At 42.2% G+C, this 21,255-nt stretch overlaps 2 protein-coding genes across 13 annotated transcripts in view; one reads left to right on the top strand and one right to left on the bottom strand.

The window, feature by feature from the left end:
- Window positions 1-1,130: 1,130 nt before the first annotated feature.
- On the top strand, window positions 1,131-13,061 carry LOC111976073 (proteoglycan 4). Its single transcript, XM_024004809.2, has 14 exons — window positions 1,131-1,330; window positions 1,458-1,549; window positions 2,011-2,127; window positions 2,347-2,469; window positions 4,751-4,825; window positions 5,562-5,621; window positions 5,760-5,963; window positions 8,263-9,108; window positions 10,062-10,148; window positions 10,594-10,730; window positions 10,949-11,105; window positions 11,490-11,597; window positions 12,046-12,174; window positions 12,798-13,061. The coding sequence occupies exons 2-14, from the start codon at window positions 1,483-1,485 to the stop codon at window positions 12,914-12,916; spliced, it is 2,229 nt and encodes a 742-aa protein (XP_023860577.1). The 5' UTR covers window positions 1,131-1,330; window positions 1,458-1,482; the 3' UTR covers window positions 12,917-13,061.
- The window catches only part of LOC111975981 (nucleoprotein TPR-like), a 47,872-nt gene continuing 39,578 nt past the window's right edge, over window positions 12,962-21,255 (bottom strand). For 2 of the 12 annotated variants that reach the window (XM_070447636.1, XM_070447635.1), the window contains 9 exon segments: window positions 12,962-13,306; window positions 13,561-13,644; window positions 16,176-16,294; window positions 16,435-16,591; window positions 19,537-19,635; window positions 19,870-19,979; window positions 20,076-20,167; window positions 20,790-20,873; window positions 21,000-21,166. In XM_070447636.1, coding sequence (XP_070303737.1) covers window positions 13,254-13,306; window positions 13,561-13,644; window positions 16,176-16,294; window positions 16,435-16,591; window positions 19,537-19,635; window positions 19,870-19,979; window positions 20,076-20,167; window positions 20,790-20,873; window positions 21,000-21,166 — 965 coding nt within the window. In that variant the 3' untranslated portion in view covers window positions 12,962-13,253. 12 annotated transcript variants of the gene reach the window in all.

Raw genomic sequence — 21,255 nt, forward strand, 5'->3', positions numbered from 1 at the left:
ATTCTTGCAACGTTTGCATGAAACATGTCTAGAACATTAATATCTTATATTCTGAGAACATGTTCTGTGTATGTTTGGTGTGACGTTGATGGAATCATCTCCTAACCCTCAGAAAACTGGACACAGGAATATTTTTGCAAGGTTCCAATAAAAGGTGTCTAGACACATTAATATTGAATATTCTGAGAACATGGTAACCACTTTCTGGGTAAGTTCTGTTTGACATTATTAAGGGAATGGCGTCTTGGAAACTGTCCTTGCACATCACTGGAACATTTTTAAGAAAACATTAGGTAATGTTCTCTGAAAGGTATGGGAACATTTGTTGCTGAGTTTGATGTGATAAGTAACTTGGCTATGCTACTTAAACATTTCAGTGACCGGTCAGCATTGAATCAACATCTGCATTGAATCAGGTAGGCCTAGGTTTTTAGCATTAAGAATAACATTGATCCCATGTGTCATTATGACACATTGTTTTCTTGGCAATGGGGCATGGATATGGTTTTGACAGACTTGCCCTGCCTTTCAAAGGCAGTCTCACAGTCAAGTTCACTAAATCACACTTTTATTTATATGTGGCATGAGTAACAACCAGTGACCAGCCTGACCACACAGGCTAAACCACACCAATCATTCTAAGAATAAAAACAGTCTTCTGAGTAGAAGACTGGCGTGGTCCCACCAGTCTATTCGTTTCTAGTAAAATATTACCATAATCATTGCATAATCATGCAATATCCTAATCGAATGAAATAGGCTACTTCTTCCTGAAAAATAGTGGCAAAAGATATTTTGGATCTGAACACAAAATATTTATTCAAGTTTCCTTGGTTGAATTTTGAGATGTTATTTCCGAGAACAGAATTTTATTGAATTCAGAAAAAGATAGAATAACCCTACCCATTTCAGATTGCCACCTTAGCCAATATTCATAGGAATGATCTGAAAAGACTAAATAAATAGCATAAGCCTATCTTGAGTTAATGTAATACCCTTTCGCTGAACTTCTTTTTGTAATCTTGTTTTGAAAGAAAAGGGTACACCAGTCTGTGTGATGTCATCTGACTGGCACAGTAAACACGTGTGTTGGAGCAGGTCCAACTCTTACTCAAAATGTGCAGGGAGAAATGTGCAGTCTAGGGTTCCCTCCCTTCAGTGCGTAGGAGTCTAGTCTGCGAATCACTTGTGGGTTTTAATTGGACCGGATTCTCCAATTAACGGGAATCCCTGTCAGAGAAGAAACCGGCAGCCTGCCTCTCACATTTCTTATAAAAGCAGACACAGTGCAGGACTCAGCAGGATTTGGACGGAGGTTCACTCTTTCAAGGTACAGTGAGACCTTTCACTCTCAAGTCATTGTGTATAGGCTATATGATTTATAATGGAATATAAATTAATTGAGTTGTGATGTTCTTTCTTCTCTCCTTTCTGTCCGTCTGAATGCCATTGCTCAGGTTGAAACAGAGAACACCTGTGAAGATGACTCCATCAGTTCTTTCTGCTCTTCTTCTGCTGGCTTGTGCTCTCCCATTCAATTCTGCTCAGTGTGAGTATTTTTAATCACTGCATATGTAAATTGCTTTGATTTGTTTTCTGATGTGTGGTGTTTCTGGGTTTTACTCTAAATTGTTCTAACCTCCATTAGAGATGATAAGGATGCATGTTGTCACTATGTAAATTACCATGAGCGTACTGAATTTCTTTCTGTAAAAGTATAACAGACTGTATATGCTTTATATACACTGATTTCTATTTACTCATTCACAAATGATTAACTAGGAGGGGGAAATAGTTTTTTCTGGCTCTGTAATGTAGGATTACACCATTATCTTGTCAGTGTGACAAGTGACAAGTCCATGTAACAAGGCCTTATTGTTGGAATGATGTTGATACTGTTGTCATAGCTGGTGACTTGTGACTGTCTTTTTGTGGATATATCTCCATGACTGTGTGCTAGACTACTGAATGACACAAAATATTATTTATGTTGTTGACCTTTCTGTATAGCAAGCTGTAGTGGGAGATGTGGAGGAGAGTATTACAGAGGTTACATGTGCCAGTGTGATTATGACTGTCTCACTCACGAGGAGTGCTGTAAAGACTACGAATCCCAGTGCACCACCAGTAAGGACTTTTCTTATCTATTTATTTGTGGTATCCGAGTGACATTACATTATGATAAACAAGATGTGGATCATAATAACCCATGAGAATGCGTGACATGTTTTTAGATGATATAGACGCACATGGGTGTACAGGTATTATGCATGGGTTATAACATAACCAGGAGGGGACTGGTGTGATAATGGATGTACTGTATGTCTGACTGTGTCTGTGTACCAGGTGACTCGTGTAAAGGGCGGTGTGGCGAATCCTTTAAGAGAGGCAGGCAGTGTGACTGTGATCCGGACTGCGCTCGCTACAGCAAGTGCTGCCCAGATTACAAGAGCCAGTGTGGTATTGAAGGTTAGTAAAATGTCAAACACACTTAGCATGGTCTTCTGAAGTACAATTCTACACTGAAACCATGCATGTTTTTTTTGCATGTACAGCACCTTCAGAAAGTATTCATACCCCTTGACTTATTCCACATTTTGTTGTGTTACAACCTGAATTCAAAATTGATTCAATAAATGTATTCTCACCCATCTACAAACAATAACCCACAATGACAAAGTGAAAACATGTTTTTAGAAATGTTTGCTAATTTATTGAAATAGAAATACAGAAATCTCTCATTTACATAAGTATTCACACCCGAGTCAATACTTTGTAGAAGCACCTTTGGCAGTGATTACATCTGTGAGTCTTTCTGGGTAAGCTTTCCACATCTGAATTGTGCAACATTTGCCCATTATTATTTTCAAAATTCTTCAAGCTCTATCAAATTGGTTGTTGATCATTGCTAGACCTCCATTTTCAGGTCTTGCGCTCGATTTTCAAGTAGATTTAAGTCTAACTGTAACTCGGCCCCTCAGGAACAGTCACTGTCTTCTTGGTAAGTGTATAATAGATTTGGCCTTGTGGTTTAGGTTATTGTCCTGCTGAAAGGGGAATTCATCTCCCAGTGTCTGGTGGAAAGTAGACTGAACCAGGTTTTCCTCTAGAAATGTGCCTGTGCTTTGCTCTATTCCGTTTCTTTTTTTATCCTGAAAAACTCCCTAGTCCTGAACTATTACAAGCATACCCATAACATGATGCAGCCACCACTATGCTTGAAAATATGAAGGMTGGTACTCAGTAATGTGTTGAATTGGATTTGCCCGAAACATAACACTTGATATTCAGGACAAAAAGTGAATTGCTTTGACACATTGTTTGCAGTATTACTTTAGTGCCTTGTTGAAAATAGGATGCATGTTTTGGAATATTTGTATTCTGTTCAGGCTTCCTTCTTTTCACTCTTCCTTCTTTTCACTCTGTCAATTAGATTAGTATTGCAGAGTAACTACAATGTTGTTGATCTATCCTCAGTTCTCTCCTATCACAGAAATTCAACTCTAACTGTTTTAAAGTCACCATTGGCCTCATGGTGAAATCCCTGAGCGATTTCCTTCCTCTCCGGCAACTGAGTTAGGAAGTACGCCTGTATCTTTGTAGTGACTGGGTGTATTGATACACCATCCAAAGTGTAATTAATAACTTGACAATGCTCAAAGGGATATTCAATATCTGCTTTTTTAAAACGTTTACTCATCTACCAATAGGTGTCCTTCTTTGAGGCATTGGAAAACCTCCCTGGTCTTTGGGGTTGAATCTGTGTTTTAAATTCACTGTTCCACTGAGGGACCTTACATATAATTGTATGTGTGGGGTACAGATATGCGGTAGTCATTAAAAAATCATGTTAAATGCTATTAAGCTGACTTGTTAAGCACATTTTTACCACTGAACTTATTTAGGCTTGCCATAACAAAGGGGTTGAATACTTATTGACGGAAGACATCTCATTTATTTGTATTTTTTATTAATTTGTAAAAATAATTATACTTTGAGTTATGGGGTATTTTGTGTAGACCAGTCACAAAAATTCTCAATTGAATCCATTTTAAATTCAGGCTGTAACACAACAAAATGTGGAAAAAGTCAAGGGGTGTGCATACTTTCTGTAGACACTAACTTTTCTGTATTGCATCCACAGGTAAAGATAGCATATCATTTAATGTATGAAATATTATGTATAATATGAAATAACATCGTATAAATTATAGTATTGACTTACAATGAAAAAGTGGTTAGAGTTAGTTGATTTAAAGATAGGCATGTTGGCACTATGCATGTAAATATGCATGTAAATGTTAAACTCATGCAGTAGCCTACGTCAGTTCATTATTTTCTCTTTTAATAATTACTAGACACCAAAAAACCAGGCAGCACAACACCACTGAAGACTAGCTCATGTAATAACGTAAATGATGAAAAACCAAAAGGTATAGCTTTTATTTAAAGATAGGCATGCTGGCACTATTCGTGCAGTATATTCATATCAATATCGTTATGCATGTTAAAATGCAGAAGCCTGTCTGTTCATCTTAACTATTTTCTGTTTTAGTATTTACCACTACAAGCACAAAACCAGCCAGTACAACACCGAAGACTAGCTCATGCAATAACGTAATTGATAACAAACCAAAAMYTATATTTCATAAAGCAATAATTATGATAAGTAATAGATTTGAGAGATATTATAGGAAAGTTTGTTGCTTTTGGATACTCTGACTCATTTAGTACTTGGTTGACACTCCAGAGCCAGAGCCTCCCCAGATCCAGCCAAATGAGGAGCCAGAGATGACTCCCAATCCACAGGAGGAACTAAATGAAGGTCAGTGTCTTCAGAACAACCTTACTGAGGAGATGGATAACCAACACTTCAGCCCTAAATAAGAATGAAAATTTAATTTTCACAATTATTCACTCAGCCCAACATCTTCCAACAATAAAGTCAAAACATTCCCTGTAATAAGAGAGTAATATTGTCTAATGAAAAACACAGATCTTTTGAACTTTTCCTGACCAGTCAAAAATGGAAGAGAGTGTGATTCCAAGATATTTTGGATTGGCTGCCTGTCCTGCTGCTGTGACATTCTCTCTAGCTGTGACTTGAGCCGTAGCCCGGAGGCCATGTCTCCTCAGAGGTAGCCAGCAGCTCTGTGTCCGTGCCAGCCCCAACGGCCAAGAGAAACATGGGGAAATAATGTCATTATGAGTGGGCCGTGTGGAGGAGGGCAACAGGCACAGTCTCAATCAAAGAGAGAAGTGAGGAAAGGAGAGATGAGGCCAGGATGGATGAGGAGATGGGAGTGTTATATGTGGGTTGCAACACAAAGGTCGATTCTGGACAAAACAGGGTGTTTTTGGATTGATACACTCTGGCCAGCCCACTACAGATCCGTTGGCACTGTAGAAGTGTATTCCAGCCTGGAATGTCATCAGTGTCTGTGGTTTGATTCAAGACATGCCAGGATGAACTAGAAAAATAGGAAAATATCAGAGAGACAGAGTTGTGTAATTACACATGCCACCTATAACTCAGTTAAATTCATTTTCAAATTTGTCAGATGACCAGTTCATGCCATTGGTCACTCCAGAACCAGAACTCCAGGATGAACAGGGAGATGGTGAGAGAAACTMTTTTCCCTTTCAACGTTTCTCAACATCGCTACAAATTCACTTTTTATTCAGCCTATGCTGAATTGCTAGTTAGAAGATGTGTGATTGTGAATTTTACATTAATTTGCCATTATTCCCTTCCACAGATATAAAGGGTGAGACCTGGCCAGATCTCCCTGTTCCCTCTCCTGAGGCTGAGCAAGAGGCCATTTTAGAGGGGGACTACACACCCTTCCCTGAGGAATTGGATCCAGAGGCAACACCAGGCCAAGAGGGGACCCCACCAGCAGAGGCCAACCTCAACCCCTACCTTTCCGAACCAGCCAAGGTGGTTCCCACTGAGACAGCAGGTAAGTGATTCGATTAAATTCAATCTTTATTGGCCCAGTACGGCAATTCATTGTGCAGTCAGGACAGGAGTTTACAAAATGCATATATACTGTTAGGTTCTTATTTTTCAGAGTAAACAACTCAGACACTAGAGAAGCTTAACCAAGTCTAATTCTGCCAAAGAATCTTTACAGCTGTAATTCAGACAGCCAAACAAACATTTCTCACCATCACAGGTATATACAGTGAGGCAAAAAAGTATTTAGTCAGCCACCAATTGTGCAAGTTCTCCCACTTAAAAAGATGAGGCAAGAGGAGAATGTAATGTCATCATAGACACTTCAACTTTGACAGACCAAAATGAGGGAAAAAAATCCAGAAAATCACATTGTAGGATTTTTTATGAATTTATTTGCAAATATGGTGGAAAATAAGTATTTGGTCACCTACAAACAAGCAAGATTTATGGCTCTCACAGACCTGTAACTTCTTCTTTAAGAGGCTCCTCTGTCCTCCACTCGTTACCTGTATTAATGGCACCTGTTTGAACTTGTTATCAGTATAAAAGACACCTGTCCACAACCTCAAACAGTCACACTCCAAATTCGCTATGGCCAAGACCAAAGAAGCTGTCAAAGGACACCAGAAACAAAATTGTAGACCTGCACCAGGCTGGGAAGACTGAATCTGCAATAGTAAGCAGCTTGGTTTGAAGAAATCAACTGTGGGAGCAATTATTAGGAAATGGAAGACATACAAGACCACTGATAATCTCCCTCGATCTGGGCTCCACGCAAGATCTCACCCCGTGGGGTCAAAATGATCACAAGAACGTGAGCAAAAATCCCAGAAACCACACGGGGACCTACAGACCTACAGAGTAATGACCTGCAGAGAGCTGGGACCAAAGTAACAAAGCCTACCATCAGTAACACACTCGCCGCCAGGGACTCAAATCCTGCAGTGCCAGACGTTCCCCCTGCTTAAGCCAGTACATGTCCAGGCCCATCTGAAGTTTGCTAGAGAGCATTTGGATGATCCAGAAGAAGATTGGGAGAATGTCATAGGGTCAGATGAAACCAAAATATAACTTTTGTGTAAAAACTCAACTCGTCGTGTTTGGAGGACAAAGAATGCTGAGTTGCATCCAAAGAACACCATACCTACTGTGAAGCATGGGGGTGGAAACATCATGCTTTGGGCTGTTTTTCTGCAAAGGGACCAGGACGACTGATCCGTGTAAAGGAAAGAATGAATGGGCCATGTATCGTGAGATTTGAGTGAAAACCTCCTTCCATCAGCAAGGGCATTGAAGATGAAACGTGGCTGGGTCTTTCAGCATGACAATGCTCCCAAACACACCGCCCGGCAACGAAGAAGTGGCTTCGTAAGAAGCATTTCAAGGTCCTGGAGTGGCCTAGCCAGTCTCCAGATCTCAACCCCATAGAAAATCTTTGGAGGGAGTTGATTTGCCCAGCAACAGCCCCAAAACATCACTGCTCTAGAGGAGATCTGCATGGAGGAATGGGCCAAAATACCAGCAACAGTGTGTGAAAACCTTGTCAAGACTTACAGAAAACGTTTGACCTCTGTCATTGCCAACAAAGGGTATATAACAAAGTATTGAGATAAACTTTTGTTATTGACCAAATACTTATTTTCCACCATAATTTGCAAATAAATTCATAAAGAATCCTACAATGTGATTTTCTGAATTTTTTCCCCTCATTTTGTCTGTCATAGTTGAAGTGTACCTATGATGAAAATTACAGGCCTCTCTCATCTTTTTAAGTGGGAGAACTTGCACAATTGGTGGCTGACTAAATACTTTTTTGCCGCACTGTATATCCCACTTAAGACACTCCTCCTTCTTATGGTTCCACAGGAAGAGGGTAACAGGATACTAAACCCTTATTACTCCCTTCAGGGGATCTGACCTCACCTCCTGACCTCAACCCCTCCTTCACCTAGTCCACAGATGTCCATCTGCCTCCCCTATAGCAATCCTTTGATCTCCTCCCGTCCACCCAGCACAATCCACAGCCACTCTGTCTTTCTACAGATCTCACTCCTTAATATACTATGCGTCTGATCTATCATGTCTTTAATATCTCAATGTTCAAAATTTCAAATCCAACAATACACACCACAGCATCTGGGCACAGTTTGGGAGATGATAGCTGAGCCATATCACACATATCACTATTTCACTGTTCCTGGAAATTGCATTTGACAAGGTGTTTCACAATCTACTTTGAGTCATTTGGAGTCAAATCAAAATCTGACAGACATCAAATCTCATGTTTTTCTAACTCACAGACTCCAGTGTTCCTGAGGGACAGCCTGATTCCAGCAGCAGCCCGTCTGCATTAGACACAACTCCCCCTGGATCCTTCTCTGAGCCCACCTCTGCCTCCGACCAGGTCTTCCCGAGCTCAGAGCCCCAGCCTGGGCCTACTCCTGCAGAGGACACCCTTGAAATCCTATCTGAAGGACAGAGTGAATTGGACCCTGAGGGTCAGGAGGCAGAATCTGAGAACACACTGCCAAAGGACTCTGAACCCACACCCTCAAACCTAGAGAATGCTGCCACCACACCAGCCTCCGACCCAACCTCTACCGGCCCCACACAGGGTACAGAGGATCCTGAGGCTACCCCTGCATCTCTAGACAGCACCACCCCCCCCACCAAGCCTGACCAGACACCCAGTGCCACTAAAGGAGATACCCCAAGCTCAGAGCAGGACAGCTCCAAGGAGAATGCCCCAACTACCACCCCTTTAGACCCACAGGATCCCAATGCGGCCTCTGAGGCACCAGCATCTGAGAGTGGTCCCGAAGCTAAACCTGGCAGAGGGGACACCCCAGATAGTTTTGATGACAGCAGTGTCCCCCAGACTGGAGATCTGGCAACGCCTCCCACCTCAGATCCTCAGGCCACATCAACAGACCCAACGGAACATGAAGAGAAAGGAGACGAGACCACTACCGACCCCATGAAGCTCACTCTCGTCCTCACCATCAAACCCACCCCCAACAAAACCATGGAGAAACCCAAGCCCAGCAAACCCACAGGGAAACCCAAGCCCAGTCCTACACGGCCCAGCACCCTCACTGATATCAACCAAGATCTGGGCACAGACAACCCCAGGGACTACCAAGCAGGTAAGCTTAACCATGTTGGACCTTGCTTTGTCTTACTTTAATACTATTGCAAAGAAACAGTCAAAGTGGTAGAGCACCTATTACTGGGCAATGGTAGAGTCACCAGCCTCATTACTGGGCAATGGTAGAGTCACCAGCCTCATTACTGGGCAATGGTAGAGTCACCAGCCTCATTACTGGCAATGGTAGAGTCACCAGCCTCATTACTGGGCAATGGTAGAGTCACCAGCCTCATTACTGGGCAATGGTAGAGTCACCAGCCTCATTACTGTACAATGGTAGTCACCAGCCTTATTACTAGGTAGATTTGCCAGCCTATCCTTTCCTTAATGTGTAGAATGGGATTGTATTACTTCTCTTGGATGAAAAGAGCTTCCTCTTGCCAAGTGGAGCTGCACTATATTAACTGGTGACAGTCAAAGGTGACAGTTTTCCCAAAGCCTAACAAGACAGTCCAGCACTTTCTGTGGTTTGGAAAAAAGTACTCCGCTCCTTCACAGAGAAAAACAGAAAGAGGTCACATTAAAGCGGCAATCAGCAGTTGAAACAAAAACAAAGCGTTCTCACGCCACTGTTTAAGTAAAAAGCTGAGGGATGGGCCTGGAGAAATATAGACTATGGATACAAGGACTGACCAACCCTGATATCAAAATTATAGTTTTAACCATGTTGAGGCTATATAGTGTTTGTTTACATTTACTTTGTTTACAAACATTGGAGTAAAACAAGCTTATATTTTGGGTTCTGATAAAGTACGACAGCTGAACTAAGCTCATGAACTGTTATATTCTTCAGGAATCAATGGGTACATGTCATTCATTCATAAGTAAAAAAGAATTGCTGTAGCAACTGCTGATTGCCCCTTTAGCCAATTAACACTTGGATAGACAATTCAAATGGTCCTGGTTCACTTGTTTTTCTTATTAGTCCTCATGTGGTTCCTTTTTCTCCAGATGAACACAATGACACCAACATCTGCAGCGGTCGTCCCGTCGGCGCGGTGACTACGCTGAGGAATGGGACCGTGGTGGTTTTCAGAGGTCAGTGCCAGARCATAACACTTGGTCTAGATACTGTAATTACATACGTCTATGTACCAGACACACCAGATGTTGGGTTTGCATTCCCAGACTGCACCCTGTCTGTCAGGCCTTTGTGATGTTGTGACTGGACTGTCCTTCAGCTCTTATTCACATTTTACAGATGTGACACTGATTATTTTTCAAACCCAAGAGAACCCCAAACATGTTGTAAATGTTTCACGTTCATTTACAAGGGTAAAGATGGTTAGCTACAGTAAGACAACCCTCTAGTATCTATCTTCTAGTCTATAATACAGGGGTAGGCCATCATTGTAAATAATTTCTTAACTTGCCTAGTTAAATAAAAAAATAAACAAATAGATTGAGGATGAAAAGTTATTGGACTCGATGCAGATGGACATACCATAATACCAGTGTTGCTTCCACTGTCCTCCTTCTTTAGGACACTATTTCTGGGTGTTGGACAGCAATAGGGTGCCTGGACCTGCCCGTGGGATCACAGACGTGTGGGGTGTCCCTTCTCCCATCGACACAGTCTTCACCCGCTGCAACTGCCAGGGCAAGACATACTTCTTCAAGGTACACCACCTATGTAACATTAAAACATAAGATACCCAAAGCAAAATGGGAGAATTTCCATTTTGTCATACCCTTCACTTCAAGTCAGTAATATCTGTTCAATAGGCCTAGAATGTGACTATCCCAAACATAGTGTTATAAAACCTACTTTTATACTACATTAAGTGGAGTTGATAGAGAACAAAATTGTTTATCTATGTGTCTTCTCCCCTCCATAGGGTTCTAACTACTGGAGGTTCGAGAATGGCATGATGGAGCCCGGCTACCCCAAGCTGATCAGGGTGGGCTTCYATGGGCTGCAAGGACAGATCACGGCTGCCCTGTCTGTGCCGGAGTACCGCAAGAGGAGAGAGTCTGTCTACTTCTTCAAGAGAGGTGACTGACTGCTGTACACTACTTACCCAGTGGAGGCTGCTGAGGGGAGGACGGCTTATAATAATGTCTGGAACGGAGCGAATGAAATGGCATCAAACACATGGAAACCATGTGTTTGTTGTATTTGATACCATTCCACTCCAGCCATTATGAGCCCGTCCTCCCCAATTAAGGTGCCACCAACCTCCTGTGACTAACACCATAATGCGACAATATTAACTCTGATATAAAGACATTCGAATATTTTTATTGCTAAAGCCAGTGATAATATATTTACTCATAGGTTTCGGCTGTCTCTGGTAAAGCACAACAAACAAGCATGCCCATGTCATCCGTAGTATCCTGAGTTACCACGTCTGATATCTGTATGATTGTCTGTTCCAGGAGGCTTGGTGCAGAAGTATTCCTACCAGTCTGGCATCAGCCCTACATGCGGCAGGAAGGTCCACTACTCTGTTCATACCGTACGCAACCGTGTTGCCAGGCAAGCAGGTAATGAGCTGCCCAACTTGACATTTCAGTCCTTTCACTGAACATTTTATCAGACTGAGGCAGGCAGTGGTGAGAACCTTGAAAACCAGTCACGGACAGGTTTTATTTGATCTGAGATGCATTAGTTCTCTATAAAGACAGAGATGCGGCTCGGAAGGAGGGTAAGAGAAAGAGGAAACGAGGTTCACCGAATGTAAACAGGTTATTCAGAGAAAGCAATCACAATAGTCAGGTTGTGTGGGTGCAGAATCAGATTGTAGTGGGATGTCGCAACAATGTTTTTATTAGAAGTAAACTGACAGATTGCAACATGACAAATTTAAGAACTACATAATTTCCTCAAACTGGAATTTGTACTCCAAGACACCTAGACAAACGTTCCAGTTCAAATATCACTCCTCAATAATGACATTTGTCATTCTCTAAACTGAACGGTCTCTCCTCTCAGTGCCTCTGCTGGGACAGGAGATCAACATCCGTCTGACCTGGAGAGGCTTCCCGTCCACCGTGACCTCCGCCGTGTCCATCCCCACCCACAGGAAACCAGAGGGATACAACTACTACCTCTTCTCACGCTGTAAGTATTTAGCCAAGATAATATTTTTATTAACCAAATCAGAGCCTGTACCCTGTCTTTGATGAAAGAAATTAAATAAATGGTTTGGTGGAAACCCCTGCACCTGTCGGTCTGCTGTAAAAATCCAGTCCTAGACTAGACCTTACACAACGTAATGTTGGACACGTCTGAGCCCCATGTGTCTGGGCGGGGTGGGTCAGAGAGAGGAGGGTGGAGTAGATGGGTCTGCTGGCACAGCTTGGTCCTGATCCTGTCCTAGGAGTTTGTGTCAACAGCAGCCCTTCCTTACTCCATAAGGAGAGAGGTGTTTGTCTGTCTAGTCATTGTCATTAAAATACACTAAATTGAGGCTCAGAGTCTGCTGTGGCCAATTAAGAGGCCTCCCACAGGTCATGTTTTTCTGACAAAACATGGATCATTGTTGGTYGTTCTGTCAGTATCATATTATTACACAAACTTGAAAATTCTTGGACATATGAAGTGATTAACATTTTCCTTTGCCAGTTTTATATTTTGCATGGTTCAAGTCAAAACAAGGGTACTCTGCAAATGACTACAAGTCCAGACCTCAAGTGAGCCCATATTTTCCTCACATTAACACACCCTCTTCCCGTGTCTTTCAGCCAAATACTACAACGTCAATATGGGAGATGAGCGACCTTTCATAGCTACTCCCCCGGTGAGCTCCGCTCCCCAGAAGAACTCAGCCAAAGACTTTTTCAACTGTCCAAAGGAAGTTTGAGGAGAAACAGCAGGGACATTCAAAAACAGATTCACTGACACACCATTTTCCTAATGGATCTCAAACTTTATTWGCATCATTATTCATAAAACCAATACCACAATGTTTTAGCAAGGACTCCACGTAACAAATCTTTAAAAAATAATCATATTATTCATCATAACAATGAAATGATCAGTGATCATCATAACTACAGCTGATTCTAAAGCACGATACATAATTTAGATTTATGGTAACTGCGGGTGTTCTCTTTGGAACCATGGTGACCAGTCTTGTAGCGGGAATAATGTCTTGTGGAGATGGAAATTATGTTGGGGCAGGAGCTCTGATCGGTTGTTTATCGGGCAAATCTCCTCCCAGTCCCAGTTACACCCCGTGATGGCAACGTCCCTGGTTCCCATCAAACGAGACATAATGATATAAGACAAAGGTCTGCTTTACCAATGTAAAAACAAGTCATTCTGATTCTGTACAGCGCCTGTATAATGTAAAGACGATGCTAATGTAACAAATCATTTTAGATTAAACGTTTCTCTTCTGTATTTTTTGACTATTAAAATCGATTTAACATCAACAATGAATCTCGACTTGGTTTTATATGTTGTATTAAGAGCTGTGTACAGTAGAATTGTCTGTTCTCTCACCTCTCCTCATGCGGTTCTCTGTCCAGCGTTGGAGCTGTCGGCTGTGTCCTGGTCTAGAGGGTTTGGGCTGAGTCCTACTAGTGTCTAAGGCAGAGAGACAAAGGGAGCAGTTACACTCATTCTAACACTGGGTGCTACTACAGCCAAAACTGAGAAAGCAATACGACCTACTAGTCATAGACAATGGACCATTTAATGAAACATTCCGAGGTCAGAGCCAAGCTCCTATAAAACCAGTATTAATACTCAAATTTTAGAGGAATCTCACTACTAGAATGTAGACAAAATACAATTCCAACAACCAGTATGAATGGAGGGGTATTGGTAAGGGTATAGAGTAGGCCTCTTGGCTTGGGTAGGMTAAGGTATTGAGGGTTAGCTAGTGGATAAGGGGTCCATAGGTTAGAGGTTAGAGTACTGCAGACCTGTCAACCCTGTCCAACTTTTTAGAGTACCAGACGCGCACAGCAAATTGGAGATTCAACTCGTGTGCTGTTTGCGAGTCTGATCGCAATTATAGAAATGTACCAAATCAAGTCTATAAAAGGATGGAATAATTTCTGACAGCATTCCATTTACACATGGTAAAAGTCACTAACAAGATGTAATTAGAAAGAACACAAAGGGCCTTTATTCTTGGAGATTACATGTACAGTGTAGAATGGAGATAATTATCTATAACGTCTTTCTTAGCACATGCCCCCAAGTTTAGTCTCTATAGTAGAGGAATGCTTGTCACCTCTCAAACAGGGCCAATCACTAGGGCCAGCTCACAAGTATTGGCTTTTTAGACACGTTTCCTAATCAACACTAAAAGRGAAATCATTTTGAAAGAAAAAAACTAATTATTGCATCGACACAGACCGCAAACTGGCTACACAAAGCTTAAGTAGGCTACCACAAAGGGAATCTGAATGCTGTTCAGTAGGCTACCACAAAGGGAATCTGAACGCTGTTCAGTAGGCTACCGCAAAGGGAATCTGAACGCTGTTCAGTAGGCTACCGCAAAGGAGCTCTGAACGCTGTTCAGTAGGCTACCGCAAAGGGAATCTGAACGCTGTTCAGTAGGCTACCGCAAAGGGAATCTGAACGCTGTTCAGTAGGCTACCACAAAGGGAATCTGAACGCTGTTCAGTAGGCTACCGCAAAGGGATCTGAACGCTGTCAGTAGGCTACCGCAAAGGGAATCTGAACCGCTGTTCAGTAGGCTACCACAAAGGGAATCTGAACGCTGTTCAGTAGCTACCACAAAGGGAATCTGAACGCTGTTCGCTAGGCTACCACAAAGGGAATCTGAACGCTGTTCGCTAGGCTACCACAAAGGGAATTGAAGCTGTTCAGTAGGCTACCACAAAGGAATCTGAACTCTGGTCGCGAGGCTACACAAAAGGAATCTGAACGCTGGTCGCTAGGCTACCACAAAGGGAATCTGAACGCTGTTCGCTAGGCTACCACAAAGGAATCTGAAACTCTTTCGCTAGGCTACCACAAAGGGAATCTGAACGCTGTTCACTAGAAGAGTCCGCTGTTTCAGCCTATTGCAGTTCTTCAGCGCATACATAATTTCAGATTTTCAAAATTTTAAAATTCTCAACTCTAGTGCAAAGGCATTTTAGAAGCATTGCCTCTATAGCTAATACCGGACACGCGTCCATTTTTCATTGTGCAGTCTAAACTCCCGACTCCATTTAAGGCCAAGATGTTGAGATGCATCTTTTGTAATGTTTTGTGTGACGTGGATCATAATTACCAGTTAATCAGGTTGCATGATCCTTGTAATGTTACGTGGAAAATACAACTAATGGGATGCAGAATTAAAAGTATTGTAATGAAACAGGCCACAAAGGCCTCGACCTTCTAGCCCGAGGTCCGGCGCACTATCGACTGTACCGCAAAAGCATGCTCGTGCGGCAGTCGATTTCCACGCTTATAAACCCAGGGTCGTTACACTACTCCCTCCTTTCAAAGAGCGCGTCCTCGCGCTAGCTTGCGACTCTACGTCTTACAGGAACACGCTCACCGGCCAAGCACACGCACTGTCGTGGATGCAAGGGTCGTTACAGTATATCACACTCGCACAAATGCAACCAGTTATTTCTCGTATACGCATTTAATTTCTTTCACTAGCAAACGTGAGTGAYSTGCTGGCACTTTAGAGCCCACCGAATGTCCATCTTATGTTCGCTAACGTTAGCTTGAAACAATTAGTGTTTACCTTTCCACAACACACGGAGTCGAAAAGGGATTTGTTCATGCGTTTACGTACAGCTGACAGTCGGCAAACTCAGCATTACAACAAACAAGAGGGGCAGACAAGGGGGTAGCTACGTCCAATAATGATGTATTAATCTCCATGTCCATTTACACAAACTCAGTACATGTCTGTGTGTTGCAGCTCGGGAAATCGGGATGTTAATTTACTCAGTGGATTTATTTTGATTAAAATGTATTTAAAAAAAAATAATAAAAAAAAGTAAATAAACAGGCCCTATTCATTTCTGCTTACTTTTAACTCGGATCTCGTACCTGCATACACGGACAGAGAATTGCGTAGTTGGTACGCAAAATGTGTGCATGTTGGCGGGTCTGATACTGTAGAGAGTTGGGGTCAGTACCTGGAGAGCTGGAGGAGAGTTCCTGGCTGGTAGAAGGCAGGCCGCAGTCGTCTGAGACCTGGGCAGGTTCCTCTATCTCCCCCGCCCGAGACATTACAGGTTCCAGAGACACCTCCACACTGGACACGTACACAACACACACAGGTCATTCACTATGGAGGATCACACTATTATTACTGTTGCGGTTCAAGTTCAGTCAGCTATACAATTTGAAGCTTTACTTTTGATGAATTTCATAGAGTAAGCAAGGTGGTCTCACAGGTCTCCCCCAGGCGCCATGAAGACATCATCCCTCTCGTCCCCTGGACTTGGTCCTTCGGCCACCACTAAGCCTGGGGTTGAGGTGGTTACCATGGGAACAGACTGAGAGGCATGTTCCGTGCTGTCAGATGGCGGGACCTCTGCAAATATGGACACTGGAGGGAAGGGGAGAGAATTAGCAGACGCTTATCCAGAGTTTATGTTGAGATGTGTGTTACTTGAACACTGTGAAACATTTATTTGGGCTGCAATCTGAGGTGCAGTTAACTCTAATGAATTTATCCTCTTCAGCAGAGGTAACTTCGGGTCTTCCGTTCCTGTGGCGGTCCTCATGAACGCCAGTTTCATCATAGCGTTTGATGATTTTTGCGACTGCACTTAAGAAACGTTAAAAGTTCTTGACATTTTCCAGATTGACTGACCATGTCTTAAAAGTAATGGACTGTCATTTCTCTTTGCTTATTAGAGCTGTTCTCGCTATAATATGGACTTGGTCTTTTACCAAATAAGGTTATCTTCTGTATACCACCCCTACCTTGTCACATCACAACTGATTGGCTCAAACGCATTAAGGAAAGATATCCCACAAATTCACTTTTAAACAAGGCACAACTGTTAAAAGGATCAGCCCCCTTTTTTCAATTTTCGCCTAAAATGACATACCCAAATCTAACTGCCTGTAGCTCAGGCGCTGAAGCAAGGAAATGCATATTCTTGGTACCATTTGAAAGGAAACACTTAAGTTTGTGGAAATGTGAAAGGAATGTAGGAGAATATAACACAATAGATCTGGTAAAAGATAATACAAAGAAAAAACAACCGTTCTTTTGTATTTTTTTTTTTTATACAATCATCTTTGAAATGCAAGAGAAAGGCCATAATGTATTATTCCAGCCCAGGTGGAATTTAGATTTTGGCCACTAGATGGCAGCAGTGTATGTGCAAAGTTTTAGACTGGTCCAATGAACCATTGCATTTCTGTTCAAAATGTTGTCAAGACTGCCCAAATGTGCCACTTAGAAAAGTCGTTGTGAAAGAAAAGCAAATTTCTTGTCCATTATAAAACATCAAATTGATCAGAAATACAGTGTAGACATTGTTGATGTTGTAAATGACTATTGTAGCTGGAAACGGCTGATTTTTAATGGAATGTCTACGGAGGTGTATAGAGGCCCATTATCAGAAACCATCACTCCTGTGTCCGCTAATCCAAGTTTATCATTTTAAAAAGGCTAATTGATCATTAGAAAACCCTTTCACAATTATGTTAGCACAGCTAAAGACAGTTGTCCTGATTAAAGAAGCAATACAACTGGCCTACTTTAGACTAGGCCAGCATCCCGGAGTCGCCTCTTCACTGTTGAAGTTGAGACTAGCATTTTGCGGGTACTATTTACTGAAGCTGCCAGTTGAGGACTTGTGAGGCGTCTGTTTCTCAAACTAGACARTCTAATGTACTTGTCGTCTTGCTCAGTTGTGCACTGGGGCCTCCCACTCCCCTTTCTATTCTGGTTAGTCAGTTTGCTCTGTTCTGTGAAGGGAGTAGTGCACAGTGTTGTACGAGATCTTCAGTTTCTTTGCAATTTCTCGCATGGAATAGCCATCATTTCTCAGAACAAGAATAGACTGACGAGTTTCAGAAGAAAGTTATTTGTTTCTGGCCATTTTGAGCCTGTAAAATCGGACCCACAAATGCTGATGCTCCAGATACTCAACTAATAACACAACGTGCTATTGGAACACAGGAGTGATGGTTGCTGATAAATGGGCCCCTGTACACCTATGTAGATATTCCATAAAAAATCTGCAGTTTCCAGCTACAATAGTCATTTATAACATTAACAATGTCTACACTGTATTTCTGATAAATGTTATGTTATTTTAAAATGGACAAAAAGAAGTGCTTTCCTTTCAAAAACAAGTACATTTCTAAGTGGCCCCAAACTTTTGAACGGTAGTGTATATATTCATTGACCACAAGAGACAGGTTGGAATGTGACAAACACTTGACAAACCAACTTTCCCCCCCATCAATTAGTGCAGTTTGAATTTGTTGATTAAATACAGGACATTGTAAACAATGCCGGAAGAATTGTGTCATACAACCACTTAAGGAGATGTACTGTATGCTCAATATAAAATATAAAATGTAAAATAACCAACTCATTGCAGCTCTGCCACAAAAATGGAAAAGGCAATTACTTAAAAGAGAAGGAAATGAATTAGTTTGTCATCCACCAAAAAAACAAACATAAATAGCTGAAAATTACTAATATAAATCGTAAAATGTATTAGTTTCACTAACAGTCAAGAGGGTTGACAACTATGCCTCACAAAATTCAAGATAGTTGGGAACAGATTTTCAATGTCCCAATACCATCGGGTTTATGAACTGATATACAATACAACTGATGCATCAATTCGTTATTTTCAATTAAAGCTATTATCTAAAATTCTCACTACAAAAACAATGCTCAGTATACGGGGTATTCAACAGTCAGACCGGTGCAGACTGCCATGCGGAAACAGAATCAACAGAGCATCTCTTTTGGTACTGTCCATCGGTGGCTTGTTTTTGGAGTCAGGTCCAGTAATGCTTATTATGACATAATATATAGGTGTGGTTGGACCTGCAAACTGTATTGCTGGGGGACTTTGAAGACCAGTCAGTCAACAGGAAACATTGTGCACTTGGGTTAAAAATATTTTWAAAAACGTGGGGGGGGGCAATTTCAGCAGAAATGTTGCAGATGGGGGAGGATCAAGTCCCTATTGTGACACCATGGGAGAATGGAGGGATGCATTGCAAGAGGAAATGGTAGAATTGTGATTTATTGGGAGAAATTGGTTTATCTGTGGCTATCCGAAGGGTGGAATAAGTATATTGGCAAATATACAGTGTAAATGTCTGAGGTCCTCCAATCATGGGCGAGGGTCGGGATTATTGTATGTTTTGCTTTTCGTTATTTCTGTTTTGTTAAAATAAAATGTAAAAAAAAAAAATCAGGACATGATTGTTTGAAGGACAAAAGGGCCAAAATGCAGTACTGTCCCGCACAATCCAGGGACATGTGGTCACCCTAGTGTGTGTGTACTGTACCTGGTACAGCCACCTGCAGGGGTGTGGTGGGAACGCTGAGGCCCCCAGACTCATCCTCATGACCAGGCAGGAACAGAGGACTATCATACATCCCAAGACCTACAACATACACACACACACTTGACTTCACCAAAGAGAGATGGACATGGCAAAAGTAAGATCTCTCCTAATCAAATGTCTCTAAAAGGTATCTGAGAAAAACAGTGAGAGGAGAATATAACTAACATGTTGATCTCAGTGGTGTGTATGAGGACAGAGAGCGTGGGGGTGTCTCAATGGTAGAGTATGGAGAAATAGAAAAGGGATGAGGTGTGCCTAAGTACAGTCCAGTACCTCCTTGTGATGCCAGATGTCCCAGGTCAGAGTGGGAGGTGGTGGTCTGGGGCATCAGGTCCTCTGGGGTGCCGAACCTGAAACGGGGTACACCAGCCACCTGGGGAGAACTGGACCATAGAGAGCGAGAAGAAGTTAGAAGTACTATGGGGTTCCTATGGGGACTTTACTAGTGGTGTTTAGCTGCTGATGTGTGTGTTTCTCACTGGATAGCTTCCGCAAAGCTGTCAGAGCGGTGTGGCGCCACCAGAGTAGGAGTACTGGGAACCATCCTGTCATCATCGTCAAAGAAGTGCTGCTGTAGGAAGGCGGAGGAAAGAACATTATACTAGAGCCTGACTGAAATTTATTTTTGGGTCCGATACCGTTTTTTGCGGGGGACAAAACTCACCGATACATCTGCCGATATACTGTTTTACAGCGGGTAAATGAAAGTTATATTTTTACACATCGAATTGTCCTAAATTGCCATACAAAAGAAGAATTGTCAAAGAAATATTCTTCAAATGGTGATTTATTATATTGTGACAATGACACATGAGAATGGCCACATTTCAGATTGAGTATCCCTTTTCCCCCCATTCTATTTATTAAATATCGGTTATCGGTAGAATTATCGTCCGATACCGATATAGCGCTAAAAAGGCCAACATCAGCCGATAATAAAATCGGTGAACTGAAATATCATCCGGGATCTATATTATACAAACACTGACAACAGAACACATGAGTTGCAGTTTAAAAGGATAGCGCGAAATGTTCTACTTAAACAGATAAACTCATGTATACCATTTTATATGTCTGAGGGGCAGTTTAAAGGAAGTTGAAGGATGTTTTCACGAGCCATTGCTAACTAGTGTTAGTGCCTGGAAGTCTATGGGAACAGGTAGCATGCTACCTGTTCCCATATTGTGACTTACTCCAATATTGTGACTTACTCCGCCGCTGGCCATCCCAGGGGTGAGCTGAGGGACTCTGCCTACCGACTGGCGACGCATGGGGTGCTGTAAGGCACACACACACACAACTCGGTACTACACAGATGTAACCATACCACAAAAACAGCAATACAATTGTCTAAGCACAGACACACACAGTGTAACTGGCTATATTGAGTCATAAGAACAAACCTGTACCTGAGCGGGGGGTCCCCGTTCCTGGGTGATGTTGAGGCGGGGGGGCAGCGGGTGGGGTGCTCTCCGTGGAGACTGGTGCATTCTGGGAGCAGAGCTGGTTGGGTCGCTTGAGAAGGCTTCCATACTGCTGCTGCCCTCGACTGACAGAACAGGAGACGACACTGTGGTTTAGTTTGACAGAGTTCCTACATCAAAATCACAACACAAACGTAATCTCTCCAGACAGACGCAGTTCGCGTCACCTTTCCTT

Source organism: Salvelinus sp. IW2-2015, linkage group LG16 (assembly GCF_002910315.2).
Source record: "Salvelinus sp. IW2-2015 linkage group LG16, ASM291031v2, whole genome shotgun sequence".
Taxonomy (NCBI): Eukaryota; Metazoa; Chordata; class Actinopteri; order Salmoniformes; family Salmonidae; genus Salvelinus; species Salvelinus sp. IW2-2015.